Raw genomic sequence first — 20,841 nt, forward strand, 5'->3', positions numbered from 1 at the left:
AATATGTAAAGCTTCTAACAAATAAAGTTACATAACATAGCCGGCAAATGTAAATATTTTGGTTTTGTCTTTACCTTTTAAATTATGAATTGCTCCCCAAACACAAATGCAGATACAAAAGAACACTGTGGGTTCCCTTTTATTCTTAAAACTTTATGTACAAGTGCGAATGATTTATTTTTTAATGTACATTCAATATAGAAAGTTTATATATGCAATATTACATTGAACATTTCACAAATTGCACTAGTCTGTCACATAGATCCATAATCAGAGTCATTTGTCATGTCTTAGCAAAAGCTCATTTCCACTGGTTATTATTCACTTATAAATATTCTAGTGCTTTTTGCATTCTGGGGGCGGGGTGGAGGGTAATCTGTTTTAAAATGTGAGGCAGAAAGGGTAGCCTTCAAAGAGAGCAAACAATGAACTCTGAGATAAAAAGATTGGAATAAGAGACTGGAAAAGCAATTGCACAACTATGTAAGAGTGGATCAAGCAAATCAGAAAGATCAGAAAAATACATTTTCTGATTTCCTATTTCAACATGTTTTCCTTTCAGATTTGAGAATCAATTTCTCCGAGTAGTAAATGTTGTGAGACGGATAGTTCAAATGCACAAATGTGGCCTCTGTGAAGGTTTTAGTGGACAATGCAGCCTATTATGATTTGGAAAAAACAGGAACAAGACAAAACAGAAGACACCGTAAACCAAATCAGCGCCGAAGCCTTCTGATGTCTTTCTTATAAAAAGAAAATGTAAAGTAAAAAATATATTCATACAAAAGTTAAATTTTCTGTGTTGCTGGAAGGAACATGAAAAGTAGCACAGAAACAAAAGAAATCTGTTAAAAAAAACAATTTCAAAGCATTTATGAAGACTCAAGTGTTGTTTCTAAGAGGAAGGTGAACAATACAGGAAGAGATGTTGAACAGATTTTGGTGGATGACAGCTTGCTTTTTTTTCCTACTCAGTCTTTCTCTTTCCATTCCCCTTGACTGGGAGCTGAACAGATCCCTGTCTGAGCTGCGGCTGTCGGGCTGCAGGGCAGTCTGGGTGCCTGAGTTGTGTGTTTGCGCGAGCGTGTCCGTCAGCCTTGGTCTCCGCTGTCGTCCACGGGGGGAGGGACGCTGGGGACTACCGTGGTGCCAGTTCCTGCTGTAAGGTAACCTGCGACTCCTGGACCTACAGGCGACAGGAGGAAAGAGACGACTCTGTACATCTGTGGTGTGCTGGGAAAACTGGACTGTTAATGATGCTCGACACTAGAAGAATGGATGTGATTGGTACTGGTTTTAACCCAGTAATGGCTTAAAATGTTCAAAGATGGATGATAGGAAAAAGTAATGTTGTAATGGAGGATCACTCTATTTTACATTAATATCCATGTATAATTTATGTTTTCTCTCATTTTCTCATTTTTGGATTTGAAACCGGTAAACCTAATCCTCTCTATGTAAAAAAAAAAAGGAAGAAATAGATGAGCAAATGAAGATGTTAGAACATTACTTTCAGCACAGTGGTGATGCAGCACTGGGAATGGAACAGTAGATGGGAGTAAAGAGAGGTCAAACAACAGGTGGAAGTCTACCTGCATCAGAGCAAGCGAGAGGAGGGCTGTGAGGGCCCAACTTAGGAGTCTAAAGACCACCTCGCAGGGGGCTGCTGGCAGCCAGGAGAGAAGGAGTGGAAACCCCTAAGGAGAACATGTGAGGGCAAACAGAAAGGGAAGGGCACAGCCAGGAAATGGTAGGACGTGTAGAAAGAGAGCATCACTGGGTTTGAGTACAAGTGAGGCATCAGCCACAAGGTTTTTTAAAGGACAAAGCATAGCATTAAAGGTTAGGAACAACAAGTCAGAGGAGGAGAGTCAATACTTACCAGTTTAATGCTTACAGAGGAAAATCAACAGTTTTGTGTGATAGAAAAATGTCTCAGCAAGGTGACACCACTTAAAAACTTCACCTGTCAGGTAGCCTGCAGTCTGCGACTCTGAGATGAAAAGGTCGTGTTTCTGGTCTTTGAAGGCACTCCATACCGAGGACCTCGCTAGAATCTCATTCACCTGCAAATAGATGATTCAGTGATCTCATAAATGCCTTCAACATTCTGCTTGCTGTATTTTCACACCACACAAACCTGTTCTCCAAACTGTAAACTGCGAGTCATGGATTTCAGAGCTTTCACGATCTGGGCCTTTATAGCTGAGGGGTTTTCTTGTGTCTCCAGACCGACCCCTTCCAGAAGCTTCAGCAGGTATGGAACCAGGTCCACTTTCAGAGCCTGTTTAGCACATTAACAATCACTGTTTGAACGTGTACCTAACATTAAAGCTAAAGGGTGTGGTTTTACCTGAGCAACAAGTTCAGTTTGCTCCTTTTGGAACATGCGATTGAGTGCTTCACAGGCCAATCCAGCCATGTCAGGTCGAGATTTCATCCCCGCCATGAGGGGTCCAATGGTCTCCAGAGACGCCATGGAACGTACACACAGCTACAGAAAATAAGATTTTGAAAATTGTTTTTAAGAAAAATGACAAGACACCCTTTTCCTGCTCATACGTTCTGCTCCTCACCTCATTGTCTGACAGCACGTGGAGCAGGCGGATGGAGTTCTTGGGCACAGTGTTGTTCTTGTGGTTGAGTGCTGCCAAGATCCGAGGCAGGTGACCAAGAGGAGGGACCTGGTCGGCCAACTGGCTCTGGGTGCTGAACAGACAAACTGCTGCTGTGGTGACCGTCTCCAGAGCCTCACCCTGCAGGAGAGTGGAAAGGATGGAAGAGGAAAATATTGGTGTGAGACAAAAGAGCGAGGAATGTGACAAAAAAAACTCAAACAGGACGCTCACATTGGGGTTATTTTTCTCAAGCAGCTCAGTCACAGTCTCCAGGAGGGAAACCAGGAACTCTCGAGGTTTACGCAGCACCCAACCAGGCTGAGCAATGAAGATGCGAAGGAAGACTCCACCGACTTCAAGCTCATCCTGTCCAGCACCGTAAGCTACTGTGAAGTTCTCTGGAACCTGAACCAAAAGTAATCATTACAATGAGTCAACTATAACATGCTGAGCTCTGATGCAAAGCTGTGTAAATAATCACTTACTCTCCAGTTCACATCAGGATTATCTTTCTGCTGTTTAAAGTGCCTGAAAATCAAAAAATCCAAAACACCATTTTAGGTATTTTTAGAGTGACACTTGAAGCTCATATTGATAAGCTGATTTAAAACAGAGCATCAAACTGGGTCGTACTCGAGCATCATCTCTCGGACAGTAGTGGAGACTTTTTCCCTCGAGTTGTCATTCCAGATTAGTTCTGGGTTCTCGTGCGTCCCTTCAAATATGTGCACTGCTGCCTCTGCATTGTCTCGCATGGCATCCATGAACACGCCGGGGAGGAAACGCATCAGCGTCAAACGTACCTATTGGGGAAAACAACTGATGAAAGATGAAACAAAGAGAGGAAACCTCCTTTTTTCTCCTTATCTTTGCTGACCTTTGGTCCAACTAGCTTGTCTGATGTCATCTTAGAGAAGAGCTCTGCTGTCTGTGTGCGAACCTGGGGATGGGTGCAGTTACAGAAGAGATCTAGCAAATAGATCAGAGCACCTGGGGAACAAAGATATTCTTCTGTTCAGAATTCTGAGAAAAACGGGACCTTATCTTACAAAAAAAAACATGTCGACAGAACTGCACGAACCTTTGGCCATAGCCTCTTTGACTAACTTAGTGTTGGAAGTCAAAGCGTGCAAGGTTTCCAGCACCAACTGACGACCTACATTAAATAAAAAGGGTATTAGTCAACTGGAATCATTTCAGAAATGCTTACATTTTCTGTTGTGGTCTTACTGGATGGGAGTGAGTGCAGCAGTAACAGCAGGTTGGACAACACCAGGGAATCAGCAATGTTGCCGACGCATTCTTGGTTTGAAGTCACAGTATTTACAACCTGGCGAGGACATCAAAATAACTATAACCTGCATACGTGGGCATAAAAATTATGTTATGACATGGGAGATCAAATGCATGTACCTCCAACACCAGCTGCTGAACCCTGCCAGCTCCATGAACCCGCAACAAAGAGAAGAGCAGTTTGAAATGGCCAATACACTCCGACTCAGAACCTGAAAGGAAAAATCACTTAGAACAAACGTTCTAAAATAAACATGTTAAAATCGAATACCTTCCCAGAAGGTGAGCAGAGCTGGAGGAAGTGTTAGAATCTCACCGGGGTTGTTCTTGATGACGTTGCGGAGAGCCTCTAAAGCCATTTCAGCAAAACGGAGCCTCTCGGCGTGTGCCTGGGACTCCACTTTGTTGGTTTGATTCATGGCCAGCAGAGTGTGGAGGTACTGGGCCTGCGAGCCCACATAGTCAAGAAGGCTAGCTGCAAAAGCTTTTGGATACTAAAAGCAAGAACGGAAGAACATAGGATGACAAAACATTTACTATTTGAAACTGAAAGCAGGTTGAAAAAGACTTTTTGACAAGAAAAATCTCGAATATAATCTTCATTCATTCCAAATAAAATATATGGAAAATGGCAAGAATGCCTGTCATGTTTGACTCACCTCAAGAGGAAAAGTTGGTTGCTCATTGTAAACTCTGACAAAGATTTCACCCACGATCAGCTCTTTACTGTGATCAGTGAACACAAACTCTGCCCCAAAGCTGCTATCAGATTCTCCCTATTAACAGACAAAAAAACAAGAAAAGCATACATGTTTAATTCATTTGATTAAATTATAATTTACACAGGATATACCAATTCCAATTGACCTGGGCAGCAAAGCAATAAACTGCAGGTAGTTTTCACCCAGAAGAAGATATTCCTACCCTGTTCTTTCCCTCCTGCTGAGTCTCCAGATACTCCTGCAGCTCAGTTCTTGTTTTGTTGTTCCAGATCAAGTAGGGGTTCTCAGAGTTGGAATTCAGCAGCTTCAAGACCTAAATGCAGAGCAGAGTGTGTTTACTCTCCTTAGGAATCTGGGATTATTTGTGTCACAGTGAATTTGCATTCACATGCACAACATACCTCAGCGGGAGGTGCCATTCCGAGCTTTCTTGCGATGTAAGGAGTCAGCATGGCTGCTAAGCTCTTGCGAATGGCTGGGTTTTCTGGAAGTGTTTCCTCAACACCGTTAATTTCTGATGTGGGATTATTCCCGCCGGCACTGGGCAGCGACTGATTGTAACCTCCTAGACGGCTGAGAGCTAATAAGCTGAGTTTGGCCAGATGGTTCGCCACTTCTTGCTGATTTGTGTCCTGACTTGTCTGCACGCCGCTCTCCTCCAGGGTGTAGTCATAGTTGAAAAGGTTGGCGAGCAGGTGCCACAGCACGCCGGCATGATACAGATGGGTCTGCAGGAAGAAATCCACCGCGAAGGAGCTCACACACTGGACTGCCACGGAGGCCGTTTTCGGGAGACCCTAAGAGGAAGAAGAGGACAGTATAGCACAAAGATCTACGGCAGATAAACATTAATATATGTCTTTACAATTACTGACGAAAGACAAGTTTAAATCAGTTTAACACATTGTGATTCTCACCTTTCCATAGACCAGGATGTGACAAAGATCCCTGATGATATTAGGCAGTTCAATGATCTTTTCTCTACACTCCTCAAACTGCGCTGCTACGCTGTAGCATTTACAGATGTGCCCGCACACCTATAAAAAAACAGAAGGAATCGTCTACAAGTAGCACAGAAAATATCTGTATATGAAGACTGCTCAGATTTTGATAATTACCTGGACAGCCATGTCATCTGGTTTGCTGGATGCAGTTAAGACGCCAACACACCGAGACAGAGCCTCCAACAGCACCTGAGTGAACAAAAAAAACAAAAAATAGCATCGATCGCAATCGAATGTATCAAGAAACACATAAGGATCGTTAATGTTTTGTGTAGTTTGGGTCATTTTGTTCTAAATCTGCCACGGGCATACCTCAATGCCATTGTCCCGACGCAGCTCCTCGGCATTCAGAGCCGAGCAGTTGACGGTGTGGAATGCTAATTCTACAGCAGCTGGGAGAAGAGGGGAGGCTTTGGAGAAGAGCTGATTGTCCTCCGTTTCCATTGTGATGGTTTTGATTAGCATAGGATAACCGGCGTATTTGTATGGTTCCAGTTCTGATTGAAGATAAACAAGAGGTTGGGAATGTAATATTGGTCATAATTGTGTGGGAAGAGCATGTTAACTCCATGAAGATTACCTTGTTTGTGACGATTGAACAGGATGCTTTGAGTTTTAAGGATAAGGATGATGTTTTCTGGGTCGGGACCATCCAGGATTTTGGTCGACTTTGTACAAAGGAACTCATAGGCCTTGTTGACTTTCTCAAACATGTCCTAAAAGATCCACAATAAATTCACATGTCAGGCTGTGTAATCCTTATGGACAGTACCAATGATCCTCAAGCCTACCCTGCCCTCGGGGTTCTTGTCAGGATGATATTTCTGTGCCAGTCTGAAATAAGCCTTCCTGATTTTACTTTCCTCATGTCTAAAAAAAAAAAAAGAAAAAAAAAAAGAAACTCCATTAATTGCAGTCCATTCATTTTAAATACAATTATCAATAATAAATCAATAAACATAATTAAAGTCACAAAAAGAATGTAATATAAAGAGCACTCACTGCCCCTGTCCTTTAGGAAGGTTCAGGACGTCATAAGCATCATCTACAGACATTGAAGGAGGCTTTTTCTCAACCTCCTTTTTCCAGGCTTCTAAAGTGTCTCTTAGCAGCTTCACCTGCAGGAGAGGTGTAGGACGATTTTAAACAATGGAGACTTTATAACAGGTATATATCTTTGCATTTGTTTAAATTAGACGTACAGGGTCTTTAATGGGCCAGTCAGGGAAATGACTGACATCACACAGATGTCTGAGGTAGTAGATGTTGCAGAACAGCTCATTGTCCAGCTGTGGGAAGTTGATCACAGGAATGGGGCAGTACTGGTAGAGCGCCCGTGTGTTGCTCTGCAGCCTGGGGCTAAAATCAGCAACGTGAGCAGCTATCTTTTCAATCATAAGCCGCCTAAAACAGAACAAATAATTAATTTTATTTTGAATTTCAGACCATTTCGTAGAACAATGAGCAAAACTGGTCGCGTGTACCTCATTTCACTGCTCCAGATGGCCTCGGGTGTGTCAAACTCCCCAAGAAATATCTCAGAGATGCGTTCAGCATCGTAGTTTTCCAAGTAACACACCATTGCTTCAGGCAACACTGGACCGAGAACACTACGCTGAACAATGTCCTGACCTTTGGCCTGGAGAGGAGGTACAAAGGTAAAGTGGTATTTTCACAGAAGCTCGTAAAATACAACCACGTCATTTATAAAAAAAAAGAAAAGAAAATACTTTTTTACCTCCTCTGACTTAAAGGCTTGTTTGAGATGTGTGTACTTCAGGAACCTACAGAAACCAGAGATCACATTAATTTACTGTATTATTAAATTGAGTTTCTGAGTTAGTTCCAGATCAAAATGCCCTTTCACCTTGCAACAGGCAGCACGTTGGAGCCTGTGTACATCATGATGAAGAAGAATACTCCTGTTAAATACAAGCGCTGCAAATTAGGGTTGTCCTGCATCACCAGGTAGAGCAGGTTAGCTACCTTTTCCACCAGGATAGGGTCAAAGGTCAACAGTAGCTTCAATGGGTAAAAAACAAAACAAATTTAGTTAATGTTTGAATGTGAGAACGGCATAAATGTTTACAACAAAGACCACCAGAATAGCACAATAACCTGGACAATATGTGGGAGACAAGCATTGTCACTGATCATCCTCTTGATCTTCGGTAAAGGACGGATAATTGCGTTGTCTGGATCCCTGAAAAAACAGACAAAATTCATCATCACACACATTCAAACAAATAAATTAACATTTTTTTCCAGACAGACAGCCCACCTGCTTGGGTAGTAGGAACACATGGTGATGAGCATGTTAAGGATGAGTGTAGCCAGGTCTGACTCGTTCATTACTGCTTGTCCAGTGGCCAAAAAGCACCATTTTAGCTGTGGGATGGCCTGTAGAGGACGCCAACCATCCATACCCTGAGCCCAGCAACGTGTCTTCGCCGTCACGACGCCTGTGCTCCAAAACTCCTGCATCTAAAGACAGAAACAAAGACGTGAGTCATCTAGAGAGCTGAAACAACAATTTTCTGTAAACATGAAAGACTGATCTTCATTGCGTACTTCCTCATAGCTAAAAGGTCCTCTTCTTTCTTTATCAGCATTTCCAAAGTACCACTCTTTTTCACTTTCTCTTTTCATGTCCGGAGATGCTTCCAGGACATTACTCTGCAGAAATATGCAAACTTTCAGGTTGACACTCCCAGGAGATTCATTACGGGTTTCAGCCAGTTCAAGGTTGAACAAAGGTGAACAACATCATCAGCAGATTACCTATTGTTACTAATGAGACGTCTTTACCTGCAGTGGCACGGTAGCTCTTGAAGTATGCAGATGGGCTAAGGTGAGCAGATCCACCAATATGCGTACTCCGTTAGAGTCCATCATCTCCTTCACATTTTTCTAGAAAGCAAATGATGTAAAAATATTGATGGCACCAAAAAATGATGGAAAGGCGGTTTTGCTGAATTATTATTATTATTATTTTAAAGAATTACCTTGTGCAGAATGAGTTTGTTGAGGAAGAGGATGAGTCTGTCTCGTTCCAGTTTGTCTGTGCACTTTAATCATGGAGGAGTTTGGATGTCACGATTAATGAAATGATGAAACTACTTCACCCTTCTATAATGATATAAGTTCATTTGGTACTCACTCTGTCCAGCATTCCCACTATATATTTAGTGTCTGTAAAGGGGCCGATCTCTTCAAAGCATTTGCCATAAACTATAGTGAGTGCCTGCAGGCACAGGCACTTCATGTGAACTTTGGGGGTCAGCAGAAAACGATGGTAAAGTTCATTGAAGAATTCATATCTGGGAAATGGCAAAGAACATTTTGGTTTGAGTGCAGAAGGATAAATTAGCTGCACTTAGATGATGGATGTAGCGTAAGTCTCACGATCTCTTGATGGCGTTTGTTTCTTCGTTTTCATCCTCCTCCAGAAGCAGACGCAGGTAATAATCCCCGATCTTTATCTCATCCGAAAGGCACTCGTATCTCACCTGCAAACATCAGCATAAACACAAAGCTACTTTTTAAACTGTCTTGATAAACTGATAACCGTAAGGCAGATATCCGACAGTGAAATAAACCTCAAACTCCTGGTGGTTCCAGGAGATGACGTTTCCACTGCCAAGCTCGCGATCCACATTGAAGGCACGCATCTCTCCTTCAAGGCCGTCCCGCAGTTCCTCCCTTGTCTTCAGGTTCCAGATGAGATTGGACCGAGCGTGGTCCAGCTGGAATCTGGAGAAGATGGGAGGACATATTAGGAATGCAGAATGAAAAGATGCTGTTAAACTAAGAATTTTTTATTACTTACTTATGATAAAAAAGCTCCCAGTTGACTTCAATCTTTATTCTTTGCCGCCTCTTCCTCAGGATGACTGGCTTTTGGTTTGGATTCTGAAAACAAATGCAAGCTTTCAGATCAGAGCATCATCACTGACAATTAGCTACAGTGTATTTGCAGCATCTGAACGCATGAAGTCAATGATGAATGAATGATGAGGCAATAAAGGAATAAAATTAAAGCAGTTTGTATGTATAATAATGCAACAAAGAATATCAAATATGAAAAGAAGATAAAAAAAACATCATGGAAAAACCAGAAAAGGTATGATTTCCCAAAACCAACATGGGATCCCGACATTAAATGAGTTCTTTGATTCTGGCTGTGTGTGAATTAGATTGTGTTTTGACCTGAAAATATGAAGCTACCGCTGCATTTTGGCTGAGCTCAAGTTCTCACATGATGATTATTACAGTATGATACCTACTAATGCATTAAATGAGTATCTGGAGTAGTACAAGTTTTCTACATTGTCCGTCTACATGTCCAAAAAACTCATTCAATGTCATCTGATGGCGAGGTGAAGAGACAGGGTACGGGAAGAAATGAAGGCATGGATCCCACTGGTCAAATCTACTTACCAGGTTATTTCTGTCCTGCTGCATTGTTTCACAGCAGAGAAATCACACAAGACATGGGGAGGGTGGGACAGAAACAACACAGATTATTGTTCCTCAGATTCAACAGAAGAGAATAGGACTAAAATGCATTACTACTGCTACAACAATAAAACTAACTGGAACTATGACTAAACTCTGATCTATTATTACTGGATTGCTGGAGCATCTAAAAAGGGAACATTCACAAAAAGCAAGCCAATCGAAATATAGTTATTGCAGGCGTTTTGAATTACTCAGTGTTAAAGGACAGAAAAGAAAAAAGAGCACGTAGACGTTGAAATAAATTTCATTTTAAAGGTTAGGCACAAACATGAACATATGTAAGCCAGTATACCCCCAGGGTCCATCATCACAGAGTGCAACCTTGTCATCCAGACAAAAGTATTTTTGATGGAAAATTGCTTGTTTTGGTTACGTAAACCAAAATTGAGGATAGAGAAAGTACTGAAGAGAAAGCGCAAGCATTTGCATCTTTAAATGTTTTTTATTCCAGTTCTGGCATCAAATCTGTTGCTCGGCTTGATGCAAAAGTAAAGACCCTGTAGGCTGCTGTTCTGTCTGATGGGGTTCTGCAGCACTGCCCGGTTCAGCATAAAAAACACGGGCACTAAAGCAGCAGCAGCAGCAGGAGCAGCAGCAGATCATTTCAAATACCAGCTTCCTGTCAGCAAGAACGCTCACCTCTTTCTGAGCTATTCCCATTTTATCTCTCCAGTGCATCAGCACCAAATCAGCCTTCTCCTTGGCAAACTTTTCCACCTCTTTTGCTGCTTTGCCTGCGATCCGTTGCCACTCAGGCACCTTATTTCGATTCAGCTGGTCCTTTAACAAGCAAAAAGCAAGAACAAACCCAACTATTACATGAGTTCTGCTGTTTGCGGGGGTTCTCATTGTCTCAGATGTGATGTAAGTTTAACCAGGTACCGTGGCAATTTTCAAGTTGTCGCGAATGTGCATTCTGTCCATGTCTTTCTCTGGGACTGCGTCGGTGCTGTCCAGATAGGCCAGCAGACCTGTTGGCTAAAAGGGCACAAAACACATTAAAATGGGAAGCCTTTTCCTCGCTTTGCACTTCGTAACCAAGTGCTCCATCTCTGATGCTCTAAGCAGGCATCGAATATGTGTATGAAAGTCTGAAAGCAAACTCATTGTTAACCCTACCAGTATCCTCTTCAGGAGGTTCATAGCAACAGGGTTCTCTGCTGTCCACAGACCCACAAGATGCCGACTCAACTGCCTGAAAATGGAAATCCTGGTAATTAAGCATTTTGTTCTGCGGCTTCTTTAATTTACGTACAACTAACATATAATTAACCAGTCACGTCACAAATGTAAAGCCAATAACTCAGAATATAGGCAGAAACGTAGTGGTGTGTGAATTTTTTGGGGCTTTGACCTGTTAGTAAGCATCCGCTGGTCAGCGCTGATGGTGAACAGAGAGGTGTGCAGGTGTCGTGGAAGAGCCCCTTCACTCAAAGCCAGCTCCTGCATTTTAGTGGCGATTTCCTTGTCTCCCTCCTGAAGTCAGAGAAATAGGTTAATATTAGTGTAATGATTGTAAACCAATGATTGTTTATAGTTTACCTCAATAATGGCCTTCATCACCAAGCCTGCCCCCTTCACTATTGCCATTGATGGATGCTAAAGAAAAGGACAATTTAATACACTTCTGTTTACTGAACTCACACCTTGATGTGATGTTACTATCACAACCACACTGGAGGGCTGTAATGAATCACCTGGAAGAGTTTGAACAGTGTTCGGCCGTTCGATGCAACCATTTCCAGCAGCATGTCGAACTGCTGCCCCTCTGTGGTCTCACTATAAGGGGCGCACAGTGCAAATGTCAAGAAGTCCAGTAAAGAACTGATGACTAAAGCTCCTGTTCCATGGTCCTAAAACACAGACAAAACTACAAGTGAGACTCTACACGTGAACATAACTCAATTTAACAAATTACATTTTCAACGCATATTTAGAAGTCAGCAGACTGCAACACACACACACACACACACACACACACACACACACATAAAAATATATCTACCACATTGGTGATGAATTTTTCAAGGAGGTTTTCCAGGAACTTCTTTGACGACAGCAGAGAGGCCTTGTTCAGCTGCTCCTGCCTCAGGTCATAATCGTCGTGCATTGGCTGAAAAGAAACAATAAGAGTACATAAAAACACATGAAGAGAAGCATTTTAAATTCAGATTTGTGCATTCGGTTGATTTCGACATACTTACACACATTAGGGCACAGAGCATATCTACAGCAGCATGCGTCACACCATTGTTGTTTCGTTTTAAAGCTTTTACCGTCTTTACTCCTAACTTTTCCCTGAACCTGTCACACAAAATGATACATTCAGACATTTAAGACACCACTTGAAAGCACAAAACATGACAAGATAAAGCAAACAAACACCATATTACTTAAAATAGGTCTGGGTTTGGATACACAAAGAATTCATTGCATCAGAATTGACTTGTTGTTTCTTTCACTGATGTTTTTGTAAAGAAGAAATATAAAAGAGGCTTCCATCTAAAAAAAACGGGCCATTTGTGTTTATAGTGCTTTGTGTCTGGTGAGTATGTGAGGGAAACACCAAGCAACACAAGCAATGAATCTTACAGATAAACCAATTATGGCTCATTTCTTAAAAGAAACAAATATTTAACAGTAAATACAATTCCTCTCATACATCTCAGTGACCCAAGAGATTACTCGTTTTATACTCTTAAGTGTAGAATGGACAAAGCAGCTAAAGCAGGACAGAGAGGGAGGCACAGAAATAAGAGGGAGAGGGAGGTCAAGACAAATCGAGGCAGACAGCTCCACTATCTTAAGTGCATTTTGAAGAGCCTGCGATGAAAACGGAAGGGAGACGGACGATCGACAGACAGCTAAGAATAAATCTGGGAAAAAGCTAGCAGTTGAAGGATGAAAAACAGGCAAGAGAGGACACTGAGATGTATGGATTCATATTTACGTTGCATCTGTGCCTCCAGGCCCTTGACCAGACCTTGGAATGACAGAGCATGCCTGTTAACCAGCAGCTCACCCTTGAGAAAATCAGACGAACACAGATAACTGCTGCCTTCTTACTTGGGTAGCTGGGTAAAAGCCTGGAAGCCGGCCTTTGAGGCCACCAACCGTCGAATAGCCTGGAAATGACTCTCCAGCTCAGCATTAAGCGCAGGCAGTTCAGCTTCCTGGGACAAAAGTGCCAGAATGGCATTGTTGATGAGCTTCTCTTTGTTCTCAGAAAAAAGACCCTGGAGAGAAGAATGAGAAAGAGGGAGGATAAGTGTGAGACCTAGTCGGGAAAACAGATGGATGGGAAATCACACAAGACTCAGACACACTCACATCTTGTGTCACTGCATGAAGCACTCCACTGTAGGATATGTTGGCATTGAATCTGAAGACAGCATCGGCAAAATTTCCATCTGAGAAAGGATGGCACCGTTAAATATTACAACCCTACAGTCCCAGTCTGACACAGATATGCACCTGCAATATCACCCAGATTGAAATGCTGATTTGCAAACACAAAATAGATCTACAGCTATTAAATAATCCCTGGTTAGATATCTGAAGATTGTTCTGGGAATAACAAATATCAAATTGTGGATACCAAAACAGTAATATCTTGCACTCACTTGGTGGCGCTGCGAGGAATTTGAGATGTAAACTTTCCACCTCCTCATCCACCGGCATGCTCAACAGGCCCCATCTCTGACCTCGCTGCGTGGGGGCCATCTTGACGCACACGTCCCTGTTCCCTGATGCACGCACTCCATCGAGAAGGCTGGCTAAGAGTGAGTCTCTGCACACACAAAGGCACCCGGTGTAAATCAACTCTTAAATTAGAGCAGGTCCAAACAGGCAAACATCTGGAAGGGCGGTAAAATCAGGCTGTTTACCTTTCCGTGGAGCAAAACTTTCTGATTTGCCCTCTGATGAATTCAATCGTAAACACTTGAGGGTTCTCGGCATCACAGATGAGAGCAAAAACCTGCCGGCGGCACCAAGAAGGGATGGGTGTATTCGTGTAACACATACTAAAGTGCTTTTACACAGAGCAGTAATGTCGCTCATACATAATAAAACAGAGGCAAGCAGTTCAATTAACATTTAATCTGTGAAAGACCCAAACACAATGAGAACAAAATGCTTCTGAGGTTTTCAGTCTGTAGTTTAACAGTCTGATGTTGCTTACCTCTCCAAAGGGTTTGAGGGTGACGATATTGTAGGACGCCGGGTCTCTCTCCACTAGACACGTCTCTGTCAGTGCCAGTATACGTTTAACGGGCTCCTAAAGACCCGTCACCAAGGAAAAGTCATATATTTTTACTTTTTCAACCTCTGAAATCAGCATATTTTAAAAATGTAAGTTCTCACCCGGTGCCGAGGCGTGATCTTCTGCACCACGAACTCAGCCAGTGATGTGATGCTCTCGTCTGCGCTGTACTTCCCCAACCGGTTGGTCATAAAATCCTCAAAAGTCAGGGGATCCTTCCTCAGTCGTAGCGTGATGCCAATGAAGTTCCCGGCGTGCTCAATGGCGCTGCGGATGATTTCCTCCCGGTGCTCTGATGCAAACAAATGCTGAGAGAGGCGACAGGTTACAAAAACTTGAATATTGCTCATAAAGAAACACACAAAATGTTGTGAATGCACACCAGCCTGCTGAAGCCACCATAGAGGATGCAGAAGCCTCCCTGGTAATCGGAGACCTCGACGAATCCCTCGACATTACGATAGTCGTAGGAACAAACTACCCGGTTCGTGTGCGGGTCGATCTGGTCGATTCCACCAGGCGTCACCTCCAAACTCACAGACTTCCTCGTGTCACTCCAGTGGTGCTTAAAGCAGTTGTAGCGCTGTTCAGCACACACAGGTTAAAGCATTTTAGTCACATGACATTGAAATCCCACTAAACTGGAATTTTAGCTTGGATGGACGGTCATACTTACTCTGCCTGTTATCTTTCCTTCTGAAAACTCTGTTCTGAATCTCTGCAGATAGAGGACACTAACTTAAAAAAGTATCATATTGATATTTACAATAAAAAGAGAAGTCAAATTACACATTAGATAATAATCCCTTATATTTTTCTGCTTCTATGACAGAACTATAAAAGTGCGTCTGACCGCAACTCTAATAAGAAGACCAATTTAATGTGAAACGAGGCAGCTTTGGTCTCACCAGTGCTTCTGTGAGCAGCTCTGTCCGATGCTCTGTGGAGAATTTCAGTGTTTCCGACCTCTTGCCCGTGCCCCTGCGGAATGTGAGGTTGAACTCTGTTCCCTGACCTTTTCCTACTGGACTGATTCCACAGATGTCTCCATAAGGCCACTGGAAAACAAAACGTTGATGAAACGAAGATGCGAACGCAGCCCAGCGATCTTTCAAGCATTTTCTAAGCCACAGTGTAGAAAAGCTTTATGAATGCAAAGCTGTGCACTTACTGACCTGATTTGTTACTTCTAGTGTGGTAGGATTGTAGGTGGTGATGCCGTGCGTCCCCACTGAGAAGACTCGCTTGTACCTGGAACAGACGTAAGGCCCTCTGTCAGCAAGACCCACAAGAAGGTGTGATACTGTTTTTGCTATGAGATGGAGGATGTCTCATGTAGAAGTAAAGGCATGTACAATTCTGCTAAGCCAAACCACTTCCTTGCTATGCTGAGCAGAGGAGCTTGTGTCCCCCCCCCCCCCCGACAGTTGCGGTTTGCATTTCTTGTCTCGCTTTTTAAGTCAAAATGGGACATTTAAGAGACAAGGTTGCACAATTGTTGTGATATCTATTAAAAACACACGTGTGAGGGTTCATCTGTGAACAGCATGTTCTTTTAACACTATCCGACACGCTGAACTGCTGACTCGGCCCGTGTCCTTCTCGAACGTGCTCGTTAGATGTGGATAGTTACAGCGAGTCCTAACGAGGGAGGAAAACTGAGAAAAGGCATCACTAACACAAAGAGACAGGATGGACAGCAGCCTGAGGCAGGACTGAAATAAAGGATTGTCCCAAAGCACCATCGTCTGCCTCCATCCTCCAGCATAATTATAGTAATGCTGCATTATTAGTGCGGACTTCACCCACTACAAGACTGTGCAATTGTATTCATTTCATTTGATGAATGAATTTGGTGTGATCTTAGTGATAATAGCTGTGGCCTAACTGGGCTCGAACAAAACGGAATTAATTCATTTTCTCGCACAGCCGTTAGTAAACTTTCTCCTGGAAAGATACTATTAGAAGATGAACAATGAATAGCATTTAATTAAACACCTCCTCTCCATATCAACCCTTGGAAATGAGTATCTCATTTCAATTTTAATTAAAAAAATAACTTCTGGCGTACATTCTAAGCTTTCCCATCACTTGCTATGAGTTCTTGAACTATAAAATGAGGCAAATTGCCTGATTTATTGACGTATGCTGCATGAATATTCTTTGTTCCTGAGAACAGAGCTAATATGACCCTAAAAAAAGAGTCAGACGTGCATCCTGAACACTCACGCTGACAGAAGTGCTTTTCCTATTTGCTCAAATGACGGGGTTAATCACAGATGGGTCTGATTAAAGTCTACAGGGGGGCTTCCTTCACAGCTGAGTTTCTTTAAGCTTTGGGTTGACAGGATTTATATCACGATACACAGTTCAAAGTGTGATATGAATCAGACCCTGGGGGTGTGATTAGCAATTCAGAGTACACAGCCTGAACAGATGCTTCTAAGCCGGTCTGTTCAATAACCAATGAGACAATTAGCTGTGATTGCACAGGAGGAGCAGAAGGCTGGCAGCTTCCACACTGAGTTTGATTGAGAGGGATCAGTCAGATTTCCAAATCCAAACATGTTTACTGGTTCCAGTTTGTTAACTGGATTTGTTGTTGCCTAATCAGCAGTTGAACTGATAATGAAGATCGCTTGTCGTGGCAGCTCAAGAGGATTCACTGATGCTGAATTAGAGCGTGTTTTAGTGTGGAGTGAAGTGCCAGGAGACACAGTGTCAGGGCGACTCAATCGCAGACCAGTTACATAAAATGCGACCTGTCTCATGACCTCAGATTGTGTCATTCTCTGGAGAGACAGACACATCGCCTTCAGACAGCCATATTTATTAATTAAATCTGATGTAACGTTAAGCACAGGATGAAGTGAGAAGTCTCTCGGAACACTCTGTCACCCAGAAGGGACCCACAGATGCATCGGCCCTCAGATCTGATTCAGAATACTTTAGGCAGCATTTCCAGGATGAAGGATGATGTGGACAGTGATGGTGGCTAATGCCGTATAGGCCTACTTAGGTTACCAAGCCTGTGGCGGGCCTTAATGGGTCAGATAGAATTAGAGAGTAGGTACTGGTAATATGATGCTGCTGGTCTCTGTTCAAACAGGAATGTGTCCATCTTTTAGCTTTGAGAGCTGCTGATCACCAGTATTCATAATGAATGTAAAGCAACCATGTAGGCACATTACAGGTACCATACACTTCAGTGTATGTTCACATTTCCTACACATCACATGACAGAGCAGTAACACACAGCTGACCAGTAAATGCTGACCCCTCCATGTTATCCCAAGCCAAGATAAGGAAGTCAGCACAATGGAAGTTATGAGTCAGGAATCTGAAGTGTTCCCAGACTGACTTGTGAAAGATAGGGAAAATGAGGTTATTGTCGCACTGACCAGCCACAGACAATAGCACCAATTCTGGAATATTAGCACGGAGCTTTAGAACTATAAGGCGGGTCTTACTTTCCCCTCCAGGAGTGTTTGGTCGTGTAGAAACAGGCCAGGTCTTTGTTCTCTTTGACGACATTCATCTTTTCACAGGACCTGAACAAAAAATAAAAGTAAAAATTTATGTAACACACACACTAATGTAGTGCTACGCACACTTCGCACCACCGTTCAACATTCTGACGCTCAAAGTGTGACACCTTTACAATCACCCAACGCCCAAGCGCAGCTTATCTCTCTCTCCATGTCTGACTGATTCTTCAACGTCAGTATTACATCAGTGGTGAGATACAGCATAAAAGTCTCACATGACCTGTTTATTACAACTGCCTTCCAATATTCTCACACACGCACACACGCGCACACACACACCTTCCTGTCTACTGCCCTCCAGTTTAACTTGGAACGTAAAAATCATTATTTCTCCTGTTTGAATGCGGAGAAAAAACTGCAGCCGGACATCTGTCAATAAGGTCAGGCACATAACCGGCAGCCTATTGATTGCTTTAGATAAACAGGAATACTTGTTGTTGCCCAGTACATGATTGAAATACAAAAAAAAAGTTAAAAGCTTTAGAATCTGGACAACAGATTTACTGTATCTGAAGGCTTTGTTGTCCATTTGGGGCAGATCTCACAGCCGGGGTGGGATTATTCAAGGATGATGCTGGTTCAAACATAAAAAGGCATTCAGAACAGAAACAATGTAGTAAAAAAAAAGAGTCACTGACAGAAACGACTTGCAACCATATTGCAGTAATTTACAAGCGGCTGCACAATGCCTTGAGAAACCTGTGTCAGCATTCTGGCAGGATCCTGAAAAAAGAAACACCATGCCTCCAGTTTTCCTTCCTCCTGAGCAATAATGGCGGAACGCAATATTCAACATTGTTTCATAACACTGAACATTGAATGCAGTTCCGGCTATCTCAGGAAGTCAACGCAACCTCACTTATGTGTCAAATCTGAGAGAAGGCACACAAATGCTACAGGAACTGTAACACATGTAGTCTTCCATGCAGCAGAAGACTGCACTTTTGCTACATTACACTGAATTTTATACTTTAATGAGTGTAACAAAAAAAGGGGCCAAGGAGACTTTGGGAGCACATCATGTGATTACCCCTCCCAGCACTTCTTCCTGGCTGTATGTATGCAGATCAATAGCAAATTATTCATGGTCTATTTTGGACAGTGTTGGAAGGAAAGAAAACATACCGGTACACAAGAGCAGCAGAGTAAATGGAGCCTGGGCCCAGAGCAAGCCACACATGCTTCAGGCAGATGTCCTGACTATAAAAAATAACTTTTAAAAAGCATAGCTACTCATTGCTAACAAAACTCAACCTTACTGGGCATTTTCTGTACCGTGATGCTTTAAAACATACCAATAGGGCTGCCTTAAAGCTGTTAGCGAATGAGCCACAGCTGAAAGGTTACCCAGAGGAGATGCCGACCAACACGACTCCAGCCACAGGTGACAAGACTAATGTGCAAACATCTCTTCTTCTATTGGTTTTTTCACCCTGGTTTTGAACGGCTGTTTGGATAAAGAGCAGGATTGCCTGTTTCTTTCTGAGACAATGAAGAGCAGCAAAACTGCTGCATAGTTGTGAATGCAGGGCGCAGTACTGTATGTCATGTCCACACTAAAATCTGCATAGTCAGGTACCTCAAGTTATTGTATAACTTCCATTCATGCATTATACGTGGACAGCAGAATTACATAGTATTAGATAGTTAAAACAAAATCAACAACAAAAAAACACTACCCCAACAAAAGCCAATCACGATCATACAGCTTTGGCCTGTAGGCAAATGTCAGTCTTGTGCCTTGTGTCTCTTCGGGAGAATTTTTGAGTAAAACCGTGTTGCAATCAACTGCCTTTATTATATGAAGCAATCCCACCGAAACACACCGAACTTGGTCTGCGGAGATGGAGGATTTCAAGAGCTACTTGCTTGCAAGATGTAACAAGCTACCGTCACCTGTGAACAGAGGCACTGAAGCCTGCAGCCACAGAACATACTTCAAATGTTTAACTTTGACACCGACTCCTCGCTGGCAAATAAACCCACGCCAAGCGGCATTAAAGTTACCTGCCCTTAAAGCGTTGAGCCAAACGGCTTCATTGCACCAGGCCTGCACGGCAAACGGCTAAAAATAAGCAGGACAGCTCGGCTAGCAACGTCGACGCAACTGTTCCTCTTTCACAGAACGGCACACCGCCTAAACGTATGTTGTTATCAACGTCTGTTATCGCATGGAGAAAAAAAGGGGCTGCGGTAGGCTAATACTAGATTAGCTGCGAGCTAGCCACCAGCGAGCTAGCCTATCACTGTGGTTTAACGGGACAGCTAGCTTGTTAGCAGCGGGGCTCAATCAAGCAAACACGGGGAGGATGCATTAAAGACAGTGGCATTCGGCAGCGGGTGCATTTACCTGTGAAATCGTTACGGGGTGTTATTGTTAGCCGTTCCTCGGCCCCCACACTCCTCTGAGTGCGGTCGGTACCTTTACGTTTATCCCCACTCTGGTGCTGAAGCTGCTCAGTTACTCCGTAGTCCCCCAACAGGGATCAGGACGCAGCCATATTCCTGCAACCAAAAATGACCCACTGCGCATGCGTGAGCCCTGCCTGTCATGCGGCTGTCAGCTGATTGGTTTGTTCCGAAGCGGAAGCGCCCATGGACCTGATCTCAGATCAGTTGTTTCCTCACACTGCTCTGTCATTTTTACTGACGCATGAAGTAGAAGCGGACGCCGGAACAGTTTATTGTATATCAGCAGGATCGAAACGTCAATCTAAACTTCAATTTTAGATTCCTCGTTACTGTTAAAACGCAGGGTTGTACAAAAAGTGATCAAAATATGTGATTTGTGAAAGGCTTGGTTGATACTGACATCAAGACTTTACATTCAACCTATTTATTTTAAATATCTATTAGTTGGTCCTTTTTTAG

The 20,841-nt window shown here is 42.9% G+C and overlaps 1 protein-coding gene across 5 annotated transcripts; it reads right to left on the reverse strand.

Moving 5' to 3' along the window:
• Nucleotides 1–107: 107 nt before the first annotated feature.
• On the reverse strand, nt 108–20,493 carry LOC101070212 (dnaJ homolog subfamily C member 13). Of its 5 annotated transcripts, XM_029842652.1 has the most exons (58): nt 20,321–20,493; nt 17,893–17,973; nt 15,598–15,673; nt 15,331–15,480; nt 15,099–15,140; nt 14,805–15,005; nt 14,524–14,730; nt 14,342–14,437; nt 14,046–14,137; nt 13,782–13,948; nt 13,489–13,568; nt 13,225–13,394; nt 13,109–13,141; nt 12,363–12,462; nt 12,164–12,271; nt 11,856–12,011; nt 11,701–11,757; nt 11,513–11,634; nt 11,278–11,353; nt 11,041–11,136; nt 10,798–10,938; nt 10,078–10,095; nt 9,467–9,549; nt 9,237–9,390; nt 9,043–9,146; nt 8,798–8,957; nt 8,643–8,705; nt 8,446–8,547; nt 8,209–8,313; nt 7,919–8,121; nt 7,756–7,840; nt 7,505–7,659; nt 7,376–7,421; nt 7,122–7,276; nt 6,840–7,041; nt 6,640–6,755; nt 6,429–6,507; nt 6,218–6,353; nt 5,950–6,134; nt 5,752–5,826; nt 5,551–5,670; nt 5,035–5,430; nt 4,836–4,946; nt 4,571–4,687; nt 4,228–4,405; nt 4,032–4,123; nt 3,849–3,948; nt 3,700–3,774; nt 3,496–3,608; nt 3,252–3,421; nt 3,104–3,146; nt 2,850–3,023; nt 2,577–2,756; nt 2,354–2,494; nt 2,141–2,284; nt 1,967–2,066; nt 1,593–1,697; nt 108–1,186 (listed from the first exon to the last, which is right to left on the reverse strand). In XM_029842652.1, the coding sequence occupies exons 2-57, from the start codon at nt 17,958–17,960 to the stop codon at nt 1,642–1,644; spliced, it is 6,774 nt and encodes a 2,257-aa protein (XP_029698512.1). In that variant the 5' UTR covers nt 17,961–17,973; nt 20,321–20,493; the 3' UTR covers nt 108–1,186; nt 1,593–1,641. The 5 variants fall into 5 exon arrangements, with proteins under 5 accessions (XP_029698512.1, XP_011606370.1, XP_029698510.1 ...); XM_011608068.2 differs by lacking the exon at nt 1,593–1,697 and having other exon boundaries at nt 10,078–10,092; XM_029842650.1 differs by lacking the exon at nt 1,593–1,697.
• Between the last annotated feature and the right edge of the window lie 348 nt (nt 20,494–20,841).

This window comes from Takifugu rubripes, chromosome 10, assembly GCF_901000725.2.
Source record: "Takifugu rubripes chromosome 10, fTakRub1.2, whole genome shotgun sequence".
NCBI classification, from domain to species: domain Eukaryota; kingdom Metazoa; phylum Chordata; class Actinopteri; order Tetraodontiformes; family Tetraodontidae; genus Takifugu; species Takifugu rubripes.

Excerpts from the sequence above, each read along its gene's own strand:
- LOC101070212 (XM_029842650.1), bottom strand. The coding sequence starts at position 17,960 with ATGAATGTCGTCAAAGAGAACAAAGACCTGGCCTGTTTCTACACGACC. Across the intron at positions 12,012-12,163 it reads AAAAATTCATCACCAATGTG|GACCATGGAACAGGAGCTTT; the intron begins GTAGATATATTT and ends TCTGTGTTTTAG. Across the intron at positions 5,827-5,949 it reads GTCGGGACAATGGCATTGAG|GTGCTGTTGGAGGCTCTGTC; the intron begins GTATGCCCGTGG and ends TTGTTCACTCAG.